This window comes from Hakea prostrata, chromosome 4, assembly GCF_041222555.1.
Source record: "Hakea prostrata isolate BN-2017 chromosome 4, UWA_Hpros_2, whole genome shotgun sequence".
In the NCBI taxonomy this organism is placed as follows: domain Eukaryota; kingdom Viridiplantae; phylum Streptophyta; class Magnoliopsida; order Proteales; family Proteaceae; genus Hakea; species Hakea prostrata.
The window spans coordinates 45,313,416-45,329,091 of record NC_142603.1 but is presented as its reverse complement, the minus strand read 5'-3'; the positions used below and the strand labels follow the sequence as shown (position 1 = coordinate 45,329,091).

The following is a 15,676-nucleotide window of genomic DNA, read 5'->3' as shown; positions in this document are numbered from 1 at the left end:
TGGATTATGAAGTGCGTTTTCCCATAAAAAAGGATTATGAAGTGTGTTAACTCATGGGTTCTAGACCATTTTTTCCCCCACGCAAATCCTTTCTGCCCCCAAGCTTTTGTTCTACAGTTTGCCCAGGCCACTGGATGGGCGGTACGTGGATGTTTTTAATTGCAATTGTGAGCTCATAAGTGTTTATTTAAAAAAATATATATATATTTCTTTTCAGCATGTGATATATCCAACAATTGTGATATATAAATGTCCGTGCTCCTCCGAGGGCGGCCATCGGGATCTACATGGATATTTATACCAATGACATATGTCCACATATTTACGAAGCTATGTGATATATTCAACAATTGTGATTAAAAATGTTCACGTGTCATCCATCCAGAGAGGCTTGGACCCATCGGCAGACAAAAACCAAAAAAAACAAACAAAACCCACCAATCACCTCGCGAGTTCTCACCCCTTTGAGGGCATCTTTCAAATATCTATACAGGTTATGATGTGATCGCTGAGCCAGAGGTTTTCCCTCTATAAGGAAAGCTTGCCCTTGTTTATAGATAATCCTCTAGCTAGTAATCCCTTTTTTCATGCTAATATCTTAATGTATGCAGGGATTCGATTAGAAAAAGCAAAAAGTAGGCATTTGGGATTTTTTTTACTAGCTCCTGTGTCACCATTAGCTATGGATGGCTAGCCCTCTATTAACTTTCCAATTGGAAGATAAACTTCTAAAAACATTTGAAAATCTGGCTAACCAAGATAGATGAAATCGCAGAAGAGGAAGAATAAGAATTGAAAGATGGATTGACCTAGGCTACCCAAAAAAAAAATAAACCAACCGCTCCACATAGGAGGTCAGAATTACTTTATGTTCCAATCGAGTAATATACCTTTGTACTTTATGTTCCTTGATCCCTCAATCTCGAAACAACAATTTATTTTAAAAATTGAACCTTTTTCAAACATCATGAGTAAAGTTTTTGGGCTTTATGTATTATCTCAAGTGTAGTCATCGTTTTAGAATGATTTTACAATGATGCCTTGTTGGTTGGTTGGATTGAGTAGTTGTCTTTCTCTTTCCAGCACTACTCTTTGACTCTTGAGAGACGTCTCCTGTTATCCACATAAAAGAAGCAAAAACCGTAGAACCACAAAATCACTATATGATTTTTAATTTCCTTGTCATTTTATTCGTTTCATCAAAAAAAATATTTGAACAACTGCACCACTTGCTTCTGAAAGTAAACGAACATGAACCAAAGGAAAAGAGGCACCAAAACAATATATAAGAACCGAGTAAAACTATAATTTCTCTATAACTAATCTGAGTACATGAAAACAGTAAAAACACCGCAACAGAATGTTCAAGGCTAGATTCAAAGAATCCCAATCCCTACACGAACAAACCCCTGCAGCAGCAGCTCTATTTAAATATCTTTCCTGAACCAAAATGGTTGTTGCGTCTGACCCCTGTACTCCCAACATCAATTTTCCAACAGCTACATACCAAAAACAGGGATCTCAATGCCTAAAGAGATCCTAAAACAAAAGAATTTCTGACTTATTTGAGTATAGGGAGAACTGGTTTGTCTCCATACTGCACAGTAACCCAGCCAAAAGAATCTCTTTCAATGACCATTCCTGTATTGAACATTAAGAAAATGATTCAGCTTTGAAATTCCCCATCTCTCAACAGTTCAATAGTGAAATGGAAATAAAAGGACGAAAATGAAGATGGATGGGTCTGCTTATTTGGTTTCATTAGTATCATGCATCTTTTGTATTTAGATCAAGATGTGGTTATGTTGTTAAGGCATCAACTAGGCAACCGTACCCAAGAGACATGGTACTGACAAAAATTATAAATTCCAAGGCAAAATGACCTTTGTGCAACCCAGTTGGGAAGGAGTTTAGTGCTATCCGATTTCATTGCCAAATGGACACAGATGATGTGGCAGTTCCAACTAAAACATGCACAATCTGCAAAATTCTAATTCAATCAAATACCCTCTCATCTATATTGGCATGCCTCCATCTTTAGGTACCCCCACCTACAGCACTCCAACCAACCAGTGCAAGCACTTGGTAAAGTCCAATTTTAGGCTAAACTTTGATATATGAACAGGGGGGCCTTGAGGTCTTAACAGTTCATGGAACTTGAAAGTTGAAACTGAACTTGGGTATTGCAGAAGAAAACCCCAGGTGGGTTGCACACGAACGCATTGTCTAGATTTTAATCACTTTTCATTTCTACCTGTATCTCTCATTATCTCACTGCTACATCCCATGATCCCATGTTCTATAACTGAACCTATATTCAAAAAGGGTGAACAGAATGCTGAATGCTTTTGCATGAGCAGAGTCTGGGGGAGGGATTTTTCCCTATCCCTTACCCCAACAATTTTTGCTGAGAGACCGTTTCGATAACTGAACCTATATTAACAAATAAAAACACACTTTCACACACACATTTATAGGGAGGAAGAAATCTAAGAAATATGACCTCAGATATAACACAAGTTATTATTGGGGTGCCCTGGCCTCTCCAACATCAAAGCAATTAGCCAACACTCTGATCAACATTGGCACCTAGATATGATGTCCAAAAGCTAGTAATGATTATGTGTATCGATTCCCTCAATTTCATGATTTTACAAGGTCATTTAGATTAACCATTCTCCAGATGATAAACTAACTACACCATTAAGGTCCTCGTCAAGCAGATGACTAGAAGCCAGATATCTGGCACAATTTAAGGAGGGGACAGCAGTCCTTAGTCTTGAGAAAGACTTTGCAAGGAAAAATCTAGACGTTCAGGATATAGTATGGAAAGACTTCGCAAGCACATATTTTTCCCCAATCTAGAAGTTCAGGATACAGTATTATACCTTAACAGTACCTTGGGAACTTTAGGTGGGAAGAAGCGGCTGTCTTTCATCAGGTCCAACACGATGACTAGCCTGGAAAATGCAACAAGAACAACAGACTATCAGAGATTGTTTGATAAAATTATCCCAATGATAACAGAAGCTCGTAAACAATTTTCTTGAAAATCAGAAGAAAAAGATTTTCCAATCTCACATCTTCATTAGCTCCAGCTGCCATATTTATGAAGGAATCCTTTGACCTAATAAGAACACCAATGTAAAAAAAACTCAAAATGCAAGCAACCAAGCAGAAGATTCAAGCATCAAGAAAAACAAAATCAAATAGTACTGAAAACAACAGAACCCTAAAATAGAAGATATCAGATTAAAGAGAATAGATCTGATTCCATGCCGATCTAGGATGGCATTTGTGCAGCCGGTTTGATCTAGGAACCTCACTATATTAGCATCCAAAATACATTGAAATGATTCAATAGTTGATATCAGTCAGACTAGTCTTAAAGGATGCAATTCAACAGTGGCGCACCAAGTGGCACTAGACAACAGAGACAGTTTGTCTCTTCTCTGAACACAGCACCCCAAATAGGAGAAAAAAAGCACAGAGAGAATACATTTCCCACCCTATCATGATGCATGTATCTCTCTATCCTTTACAATATGGATCCGGTTAGTCAACAGAAGCTGAAAATACTCAAAGACATACTTGTGATGATCATGTATGTCCATTTCCACGCTCCCATTATGTGGTTCATCCTTGACTTTTGAAAGAGGTGAAAAGAACTGACAAGGAAGAGAGAAACGAAAAATAAGTCTCACAGAAAGTAAGTTATTAATAATAAAAGAAATATAATTTTCATGAAATACCTGGTGCATGGAGATAAAAACAATAGAGATACCCAACATAAAATTAATTGTCAGCTTATGACCAAATAAAATGGCAGATGCAATGCCCGTAAAGATTGTAGCAACAGTTGACGAGTACTTTTTCAAAATTGCATCTGCATCAATGTCAATGAAAGAAATCCTTCAATAATATATCTGCAACAAAAATCTCTCTAAGAGGATGTGATTAACAGACGCCAAGGATGAAATAGGACGACTGTAGACAAATTTATCTCTCAAAAAGGTTCCAAATAGATAATAAGATTAAGAATGCAATAAAGCAAGAAAAACTAACCTGCATATTTGAAAAAAAAAGAGGACAGGATTCCTTGTGCTGCATTATTGCATATCAAAAACATGGTGGCCCTCGAATGCCCTTCCAGAATATTGAAACTACCGGGACCTGGAAATAATCAAGAAACTGACTCTAAATAATTCTTTCCACTTTTTAGTAAGAAGGAAAAAACTCATCTGCAGAATGTTATTAATCCTCATCTATACTTTATGGGAAATCACCCCGTGAAACAGAAGTTCAAGATAAATAATCAAATGCTAATTTCAAGTAACCCCTACCCAGAAACTTTACACCCTCCAACTTGCATTTATAAGTTAAACAAAGAACCCCACCCCACAAGACAGTACAGGATTACACTATGATTCCAGAATGAGCCCATGTGGCAACTCAGTAGAATCCAATATCAAATTACAATAAAGAAAGAGAGTATATATGCCTTTCTTTTCCTAATTCCAGTACAGAGGACTGCTTTCGACAAAAAAGTAGCTACTGTACCTTTGAGCATAACAGTCACAAGGATGCCTAGAAAGTTGAAAAAAGCACCATAGCCATATAAGAAGAGGTTCTGCAAAACAGACAAAGAAATCCCCCAAGTCATATAACACAAAATCATCGGAGAAATGAACATCTCTGCAAAACTTCAAGAATCTGTTCCAGGCAAAGCACAAACTGATAGCAATAAATGCAGCACCATCAGTAGGGTAACCAGAAGATAAAATTCACTCAGTGATAAATAATTTAAGGTTCAAATTGAGGCTTATGGCCATGATGGGATCAACAGTGATGCATATAGGAACCTCAATGAGAATTGAACTTTGGGTGGATCATTCACATAGCAAATTATAGCAAGATATCATGATGATACTGTAATCACTTGCTAAGTAGGAATCAGTCCAGGTTTTGTTTAGAGCCCAAATGTTTTGTGAAACAGTGAAAATTTAGTTCAAACTGGGGGTTTTCGCTTAATGGTTTAGAAGCTCAAATGGCCAAACTAGGGGTGTCCCAAATCTTCTAGTGAACCCTATGTTAGGCCCTCTAAACTTAGTGAATCCCTTAAATTGTTTAAAAAATAAATAAATAAAAGCTTAAAATGAAAGTTCGAGTTCAATTCAAACTTTAGTTTGGTAGTATAAGTATACACTGTTGTAAACATTCCCTAAAAAGGCCTATTCGCGTACAACCTTGAATCTTGCACAAAATATCAACAAATACAACAAATGCTGTCAATGCATTCCATTGATTCCCAACTACCTGTTCCATGCTTGTATGGGAGTACACAGCAGAAACCAAGTTTGAAACAAACAAAACCAATGCGGACTTGGATAAAATTTTACAGCACTTAGTTTGGAACAGTACAGTATACATATTAAATGTTTATATCACTTTGACAAGACCACACAAATTGTCAAATTTAGGCTGAAACAGATGGACATTTTATATATTACATGGAGTTCTGTTTCAACATCATGCAAAACCGACATATTTTACAGACTTTCAGCAAAACCTTGCACATTGGTAGGAAACATGAACTCCTCAGAGCATGTAGGTGGCATGTACACCTAAACACTTGCTGAACACATCATCCACTTCATTCATTCACGTATTCTCTCACACAAGGCCATCTAGTTAATTAGATTTATACTTCAACTGAATGAGACCAGACACCAGAATAACAAAAGTATTTCATGAGGAACTAGATTATTACAAAGAAATCATAGTCCAGATCCGATAATAGATAAATGAATAAATGTTTAAAGATTAAACCAGGAACAGAAGCTCAAAATAAAAAGATAATCACCTTCTAGTTATGAATGTCACCTCAATATTTGCATTTTATCACCCCAAAAAAGAGGAAAAAAGAAACTGGACGTTCTAGATAGTATAGAATCAATTGCAATTAAAGGTTTCTTACTCTGAAATAGTGAAACATGTCCATAGCCTTTAGATAACCAATATAACAGAGCTTTTGATACTAGATAAAGAAACAAAACAGGTTGTTTCTGAACTATGATTATGTGGAAAGAGGTTGTTACCAATCAAATAAGATGAATCAGAATCAGGACCTATGATTCCTTACTCTTGCCAAAAACAAGATGCAAATTTACAATCACTGAATTCCAGCTTAATTCCTAGTACCAATGGTGAGTGATAATAGCTATCATTGAGGAATCACCTGAAGATAGATGCTTGTTTCAAATTGACTCTTCAGAGCATACTCATTGAAAACTGAGGCCAAAGACGGAACAGTAACCTGCACATGAATTTTCAAAACTAAGTCTCCACAGTACTTAAGCAGTTCTTATTTCATGAAGACAGCAAAATTCCACAAAACAATGTCTCCTAGTTCCCATATGCTTCAAAAATCATACCAAATGAATTTTACGTCAGTCACTAGTTTTCTTGTAATATTTCTTAATGTAAGAGAAAAAACAGAAAAAAGAAAGAAAAGTAATTGCTACTACAGAGTAGAGTATACATTTCAGATAATTATCATGTATATATGTGTGGAACAGAATAGATACAGTATAAAGTTTGGGTGGATAGAAACAAGGATTAGACAGAGGAATGTTAGGGAGTAACATAGAAAATTTCCTTGCAGTAAGGCTGATGTAGGCCTTCAAATAGAGCAGATGGGAGACAAAAATATCCATGTAGCCAACCCCATTTAGATAAGATAAGGCCGAATTGAGTTGTGCTAAGATTTCTCAAGTTGAAGCAAATGCCAATGAGTTTTACAGAAGATTGAAAAAAGGAACAACGGATACAACAGATATGTTAAAAGGATCCATGCAGCCAACCTCATTTAGATGGCATGAGCCTGAGTGAAGCAAATGCCAATGAATTATACAGAAGATTGAAACAGGATAAGATTCAGTGAGACAATTCGATGATTTAGACAGGACGTCCACAGAAGCTTTCTGGCTTTTATACTGGTATGAAAGATCTTAGTCCACAAAGCCAGCAATGCACATATAACCCCCCCCCCGGCAGGAAGAAAAAAATTAAAAAGAAAAAAGTTCAAACAAAGGAAAGGGAAGAGCCACTCTTAGGTAATAAGATGTTTTCAAGGGGATAAGCTCCAATTAGTGACACCATGTTGGGGTTCTTTTAGGGAAAACTCATCTTTACTCTCTCCAACTTCTTTTTAAGGGTGAAGTTTAGCATGTAGTTGTAGTTAGTTGATTTTGTTGGCTGATTTCTAGTGCATAAACACAAACTCCACACCTTTTTCAGAGCTTTCAGGTACATCTCATTCCGTAGAAATGAACTAGTTTTCATCTTTTCTAAAATGCTCCTATTAAATCTGTAAAACTCACAAGCAGAAACCATAACCGAAGAGACAGTGAGATGATCACTTACAAAGATTAATGTATATACGTATGCACCAGTTGCAACAGGAAGACCCAAAGCACTTGTGCCCTCAGGAAGTGACCGAAGCTGGTTCACACTGATTCCGATAAGCAACAGGGCAAGAGCCTCCCACTGTCACAACACAATGAATCAGATAAGTCAAACAGGATCCAGTAATATTAGGCATGCATTAAAATGCACATGCTCAGAAAGCACTATCAAATGAATTCAAATGAATTACACCTAAACTTGTGTATTCCCTTGATCAATATCCTTAATTCTTATAACACTTGGAAACTAGAGAATAATACAAATTTAAAGAATGCCACTCAGCTTTCTACTGACCTGAATGATTGAAAATCGGCGTTTCATGACTATCTTTAATAAAATAGCAATAACCAAAACCTATACATGTTCAGAGAACCCAAAACAAATAACAAAATAATCAGGATAAAACAAACTGACTAATATGTAAAAAAAGATAATCATTCTACAGGTTTTAACTTAATGACTGAAAAGATATGAATACAAGAAGCAAATAAACAAGAAAGAAGTTACAAAAAACTTGAACAGGTTGAGTTTTTTTACCAATGTCCATGCCAAAAGCCAGTAAAGAAATAAAAAGAAATAGAAGCCCACTGGAAGAGCAATAATTATTGAAATAAATTCAACATACTCACAGATAGATCTACTTTTAATACTCTTTTTCATGGTTATTATTATTATTTTTATTACTGCTATTGTTCTTGTTCTCAATATCTATATTACTACTGCAACTACACATACATCAAAAAAAGAAAGAAAAAAACAACACTACTAATACCTCTTATTGCTAATATTGTTCTTGTTATTGCCACTATCACAGTAACCATACCAATAGTATAATTATTCATATAGAAAGATGCCACTTCACAGTGCCATCAAGATAAGCTTTCTTGGATAGGCTACCTGTCTGTTAAAACAGTAAATTTTGATGTATTTTTCATGACTTGAACTTCTGTTTATTGGGAGATGGCCAATACAATTGGTTAATCCACTTACCGCCAATGCAAGTGGAAGGTGTTTTGACTAAGTTACATAAAAAAGAAAAGACTCAAACTTGGTTAAAATCTTTGGCATGAAATGGTGTATTTATTGGAAGATCATAAGCCAATTGAGTAAGTCCATCAGAGGCATGAACAGACCAATGTATCGGAATATCATAAACCTCTTCAGCCACTCCATTGGTAGCATAAGCATATACACAAATTGAAGAGCAAAACATATCAGAAAGACCAGAGGCAGCATGAAGTTGAGAAGAATCAAATTTCACCTCAGCAAGGCCAAATCATGAAGTTTTTTTTTTATTTGTTGGATAAATAAAGTCATGATGGGTTTGAGCGCATGATTGGAAGATCAAGCTTCAAGGATCACTTCATGAACATCAATAATTGGAACTTATTTTTTCTAAACTTGTAATCACTTTCACATTTCTGTGTTTGTGAGCAATCCTCTTTACAGCTCTTCAAGCCACTGGACTTAGCCTCATGAGTCCCCAAATATGGCTTATGGTTCAACACTTTAGCCTTAGTTGGGAGACTGCTTATGAAAAACAGGAAGAATTTCTAGACTTAAATTGGCGTACACACTATGCATGATGATCAATGCATTATAGAAGCATTGTACATACACTATCTGTGATGATGAATACTGCTTGTGGAGTTCAAATTGGCCAAGTCAATAAGTCACTAGCTGATCATGGGCCAACAAAAAGACGTCCAATCAACAAGCTTCTGTCAGATGATGTTTCCCAAGAGTAGCCAATGTCTTACAAAGACCCAGATTGACACCAGACTGTCTGGACAATTTCCTGAATTCCTGACTGACAGTCCATTGTCTAATGCATATAAGCAGTCATAATATGATTAACTGTGCCATCTGGAAAACGATCTACAGTGAAAAGTTGAGTAGTGAGGATATAACCTGATGGTGGATGTAGGCAAAGGAAAAACCACTATAAAGCTTATTTTGCACTCATTGTTGCTTTCCTCCTCTCAATTGTGCCTTGACTTGTCTTACAACATAAACAGTCAACTTTTATTTTCAGCATGATTACATAACCCAATTCAGGGGCAGGCCTTTGCAGCTGGTGTGATGGCTGGTGGACCACAGTTGTAACCTGAGGTCAACACATCGAAACAGCCTCTCAGCAAAAATTGCTGCAGTAAAGCTGCGTAGGAAAATTGCACCCCACCACCACCCCTGGACTCCGCTTGAGTGGAAGCCTTCCGCACTGGGTTTGCCCTATCATAAACCTAATTCAACCCATTACTAAGTTGCCTACTGGATTTACAGTGTTAAATGGTAGGACTCAATCCTAACAGTATGATCCCCCTGTACTGGACTGCATCCATATGTATGTCTGCATGCCTTATTGTACTCTAACCACCACTACACATTACATTTCTACCTAAAAATTCCATTTGAGCTGAAATTTAAGGGATATACCTGTCCCCAAGCTTTGGACCCCATCTAACATGCCATATAAACTTATGTTGAAGGGCCAACCAGACATCTTGTTGCTGTTGTTGTTGTTGTTGTTGTTAGATTCCAGTTTGCTTGCGTCAAATGTATGTTCCAAGGAAATTAGGACCAGACAAACACACACATGACAGATTGCATCAATTAAACAATGATGGTTAGATAGGAGAAAGTAACAAGTAACCAGACACAGTTCAATTAAAATTTGGAAAGGAACCGCCCCAGTGATACAGCAAGCATGTTGAACATCCCGTACATCCAATGCCTGGGTTTGTCATTTCCCAGGTGGATGAGTTAACCAAGCAATGGGGCATGAGGTCTTCTATGAACATTAGAACTAAATCCTTACCTACAACTTTCTATGTAAGGGAGGGTAGTGATTCATTAAAAATTATGCTAACCACTGAATCCTCTAGTATCCGCATTGAAACCCTCCCACCCAAAATAAAAATTAAAATTAAAATAAAAATAAAGGAAAGAAAGAGAGAAATAAATTACATAACAAAGGTCCATGTATCAAAGTGACTTAACAGTATGTTTTACTTGGTGTGTCTTTTACAAAGGTCTGCAGGACACACTAGGTAAAAACTCTCCTAATAATGATAGGATATTGGAATAGCTAGCAGGAGAAAAAAGAAAAGCATGATTCTCTTTCTGAAAATCACCAATCATGCAAATGGATTTTGACCATGAACATCTGAAATCCCATATGAAAATTGTAGGTGCTCTTAATCCAATATGTCATTGCACTAGATAAATTGAATTGTTTTATTGATAGACAGCATTTCATCAAGATTGCTAGCTTATTACTTCCCGCAAAAGAAATCAGAACTTCATCGGTTAAGGAAAACTATGATTTGACATTGCCATCATATTGTTAAAAATACACCTATCAAAAGGATATTGTGCAGAAGGATCACAGAAGGGGGAGAAATACCTTCAAATTACTCAGCATCTTCACGGTTGCAGGATTAAAGTAAAGCTGCAAAGGAAGTAACAACAATATTCATTAATTAAAACAATCAGAAAGATACCACATTCTTGTTTAAAGAGAAATGATCAACATGGTAGATAACTGTCAGAAGACAAAGGGTTCCCTTTTTTTTGGCAAGAAAAATTCAAAAAGAAATTGAGATGTACAGAAAGACCTATACCTGCATGGTGAACTTCAAATAGTTATTAATAGCATAAAGACAAGCCGGAACAGCAAGAAGCACATTGCTGCGAGCAGCCTATAAGAAAATTCAGAGAAATATTCAGGATAAAGGTCTAAATCTGAAACAACTGTCCTCAAGAATCTATATCAAATGGTAGTCAAACTTGACTCAGCTCACAAACTAGAAACCATGAAATGAAACAACATATATCACGTTTAAGAATAAATACTGTCAGCAAAGGTTTATATAATATAAGCCACACTGTTCAGCATTAGGCATATGCATGTATCAACTAGATGCTGTCCTTTAGGAGTGTATGCAGAACCAAGGTCAACATTATTTGAATATGTCCACTGCTCCAAACGTTCATATCAGAAAACCTTCCTACAAATCTCATTACAAAGAGCTAATTCAGGCCTTGGGTTTTGACCCACAAGGTTCTCAATTTCCAGACTAGCTCCACAAGCCCTAGGTGTAGCAACTCCAGGCCTCAGACCTCTTGTGTCATGACTGCTTCTGTTTACCAGAATATGTTTGCCCATACAATTGCCCGTACAAATTTGACATCCATTACAAGAAACCACAAACTCATGTATTCTGTTGAGTCAACTTCAATTTTCTTTAAAAGTCTTTTCATCCTTATTTTCAGTTGTATGGGTTCAAACAGAATTTATGAAAAGCATCATTCCCTAAGTCTGCTTGTGCAGAAGCCTTTGGCACCAGTTCAGGCTTTGGTGCAATGGTTGGTCGACCACAATTGTAGCCTGAGGTCAAGGTACCGAAACAGCGTCCTAGCAAAAACTGTTGGAAAAAGGATGCAGAGAAACAATGTCCCTTTGGACTCTAAGGGATGGTCGCAATGGTCGGTGGACCTCAGTTGTAGCCCCATGGTCAATGCATCAAAACAACCTCTCAGAAAAAATTGCTGGGGTAAGACTACGCAGAAAAACTAACCCCCCCCCCAGCAGGAACTTTGCCTGTGCTCCTTTGACAACGGGTTCACCCTATTATCATTCCCCAAGTTTGAGCCCATTACAAGTTACTTTTGCAATTTCCAAAAGAGTTTGAAATGGTTTCAGGCCTGACACAGCAGTTAAGTTTGATCAACACTTTGCAAAGCACCTGCAATCACTGAATAATCTAATGGTTTGAAGCCTGGTGCTTGATCAACAGGATTTGATAGGTACCCCTGTGCTTCTAGATAGATTGCTTACAAGGTAAAGGAAACTCAGGAAATATGAGGAATCAAAGCAATGAGTAAGGTGAAGTGGCACCTGAACAGTTTAAAAAGGCACTTTACCCACAATGAAGCTCATTAATGGTACTCCACTTAGGCATAAGTATAGATTTATAATGGCCGCGAAGACTACTGACAAAGAAAATACTTTATGTCTAATACAAGATTGGAGTACAGAAACCATCCAACTTTAATATAAAAGGAAAGTAATTATTTAGAAGACAAGAGAGAAAATTTAAATTTAAAAAAAATAAATAAATAAAAAACAGTAAGGACATACCTGGATAAATGTAGATACCGAGAGAAGTGGTTTCTCCCCAACCTTCTGACGCCTAGCCTGGAGCACAAGTAAAAACATAAGAAGGTTCAACCAGGTCTCAGCATTTCAACAGATAAAATATAAGTGAATTCTTGACAAGATCCACCAAAAATTCTCACTATGACAAGATGATAAACAAGCTAAATAGGAAAGCTCAGGCTCAAGCCAATACCTACCCTGAGGCTAGCTAAACAACAATTATGAGCATTAAAGGGCAGCCCAGCTGTGTGAACCCAATTTCAGACACAAGTGATAGGTTTTGTTACCATGAAGGACTAACCCACTTGGTTAGTCCAAGTACTTTGTAATGCAGAGAAAAGTTTAGGCCCAGTGAAGAAAAAAGAAAATCATTTTCATCAATTTATTCTCGGAGGGATATGACTTCTTCAGTCCTCCAATGAAGTTGAGTTCACATAAAACACATGAACAAACAGAAAGGAAAACCACAGAACATAAAAAGAAGCATACATACCTGAAGTGACAGCATTACAATTGCGAAGATAACCTTCATAATTTCGGTCAAAAAGTTAACACTAACAGGGCTAAATTTAAAACTCCCATCAACCTTGGACATAAAAACCAAAATGGGCTGCATCAAAAGGAAAAAGAGCATATCAATATGTGCAATAGTTAACAGAGAATCCATTAAGTAGCAGAATCAGACAATGTATGCATCGAGCATAACTCGAATTATATTACTAAAATGATGCTTTCTTCTCGGGGAAATAGGGTCAAAATGGATGCAAATTTATCTCATCATATTATTTCTAAATTATCTGGGGAAAAAAATTGAAGAATTAATGAGATAAGATTAGACTACACCAATCACCTGCAGACCAACCAACATGCAATCTCCAACAACCAAGAGAACATTGAGAGCTCTGTACTTTGATGATATCTTGCTTCTGTGCCTATCATATGCCTTGGATACCGCTTTGCTAGTTGGAGATGATAATTTGGAATGGCAGACACTGCATTCTACCATGCCATTCATTGTAGCCCCACTCCTCAAAATGCCACCAAATAAATAACTATACGTACAATATAGTTATATGATGAGAATGAAGCACAAAGAGAATCCGGAGAGCCCTTCAAGCTATCTGATGAAACGATATCATAAAAATATTAAAGCTTTCCCAAAGACAGAAGTAAACCACCAGAGGCAAAGCACATGTAAGCAGCTCATCTGCGAGAAATTGCATTTTACATTTTACTAAATGACAAGTGAAGATTGAAATTTCAAAGAACAAAAGAGAACTAACTAAAGCAATAATTGACAAAAATTAACCAGTTTTCGCTGCCATGTGTATAGATTCGAATAGATCAAAGAGACCCAGGGTTTTGGGACAAAAATACAGAATTTTCTCAGTTGTAAATCAATATATAAATAAGACAGAAACGGTGGTCAGAACTACTACTACGCAGCAATCTATCAACAACCAAGTAATGAATTCAAACCAAGCCTAAGAAAATCCAAGCAAAGTTTCACTCCATATTCGAATATCACACGCAATTTAACCAGATCCCATCATCAGCTCCAAAAGCTAGTTTCTCTAATAGTTAAAACCACCAAAAGCTCCTCCTGTTCCTTTTTGCATTAAACGACCAAATTCAATAATTTGAGATTATTTACAGAGAACCGAGATCTCGCCACTTCGACTCCAAAATGAAATTCTTCAATAGAATCAAAACGAAAAAAATACTACAATTCAAAAATAAAAACCAAACACCATGTACCTACTATGTGATTATCAAACGAGCATTGTCAGAGCTCAACTCAAGCACCATAACACAATAATTAATCATTTTGAGCCAAGATTCACGTACCTGAAGCGCAGGATTTGAGTATAAGAAGTTAGACTCCATGAATTGATGATAAAACAGAGAAATTCTTCGATCCGATCCCAAACTGAGGTCGGTGGAGGAAGACAGATCCCGTGCTTCTGGATCTGATGTAAAGATCTCTTTAGGTCATTGAGGATGGAGAAATGGAAGAAGCAGAGATGCGAAGAATATGCATAGAAAAGCTTACGAAAATAATTTATAGCGGAGACGTCTCTCTCTCTCACTCACTTTCTCTCTCTATCTCTCTCTCTCTCTCTCTCTCTCTCCTCGTTTGCTTTAAATTTACTACACAACACGAATTGCAGGTGGGATTTGCATCTCATACTAGTATTTCTTCAGTTTGGATTTGGAAAAATGACCAAAATAAAGATTTATTATCTTAAATATACACTTTATTACTTACCAAAAGAAAAAAAATTATACACTTTATTATTTTCTATAAGTGAATCTTTCCTCCTTATATGGATTTTTCTTACCCAAAAAAATAAAAAAAATCTTTCCTCTTTGGTTCCCTTCACGGCTTCACCTGAAGACGGCAGACACCACTCAACCGGTCGGAACCGGCCCGACCGTGGTTTAATGCTTAGCATGGTACCGTTATCGGACCAATTTAATTCTTTTTAACTTTTTTTTAAGAACTGGAATTTACACAATTGTCCTTATTGTTTTGCTGATAGGGGTGTAAACGGACCAGATTCGGATCGGATAATGTATATCCGCATCTTATTATATTCGGACGAATTTTGTTGGATTCAAATGATAATCGGATAGTTATTTTCTTAAGTAGATTCTTCTAAATGGGCATTTATATAGATTGAATATAAGTTTTGACTCTTTTTACATCTTTACTTTTTTATTTGTGAGGGCTAGGTTTGAAATTTAAGAATCTAGCAACTTTGGTAACTATTGTAGTAGAAAATCTAGAAAAATAGTCACATGTCATAGGTAAAATTTACAAAAATAAGAATAATAAATTTAAATAAGTAATTTAATCGGATAATTTTATTGGACGGATAATAATCAGTAAGAAAGGGGTAATATTATATCCGCATCTTATTAATAATCGGACGGATTCGGATACCCTTAAACGGATGCAAATGCAAATCCAGAAGCAGATTTCGGTTATCCATTTACACCCTTATTCGGTAATATGATATCAATTATTTATTTTCTTTATATATT

General features: G+C 36.4%; 1 protein-coding gene across 3 annotated transcripts; it reads right to left on the bottom strand.

The window, feature by feature from the left end:
- Positions 1–1,284: 1,284 nt before the first annotated feature.
- Positions 1,285–14,839, bottom strand: LOC149019103 (CMP-sialic acid transporter 3-like). 3 transcript variants are annotated; one of them, XM_089153168.1, is made up of 16 exons: positions 14,477–14,839; positions 13,479–13,749; positions 13,122–13,238; positions 12,611–12,667; positions 11,091–11,168; positions 10,874–10,918; positions 7,762–7,821; positions 7,426–7,548; positions 6,239–6,316; positions 4,561–4,630; positions 4,066–4,173; positions 3,753–3,886; positions 3,592–3,668; positions 3,082–3,127; positions 2,889–2,960; positions 1,285–1,641 (listed from the first exon to the last, which is right to left on the bottom strand). In XM_089153168.1, the coding sequence occupies exons 2-15, from the start codon at positions 13,641–13,643 to the stop codon at positions 2,910–2,912; spliced, it is 1,209 nt and encodes a 402-aa protein (XP_089009294.1). In that variant the 5' UTR covers positions 13,644–13,749; positions 14,477–14,839; the 3' UTR covers positions 1,285–1,641; positions 2,889–2,909. The 3 variants fall into 3 exon arrangements, with proteins under 3 accessions (XP_089009294.1, XP_089009296.1, XP_089009295.1); XM_089153170.1 differs by having other exon boundaries at positions 2,900–2,960; XM_089153169.1 differs by having other exon boundaries at positions 13,479–13,745.
- Positions 14,840–15,676: the final 837 nt, after the last annotated feature.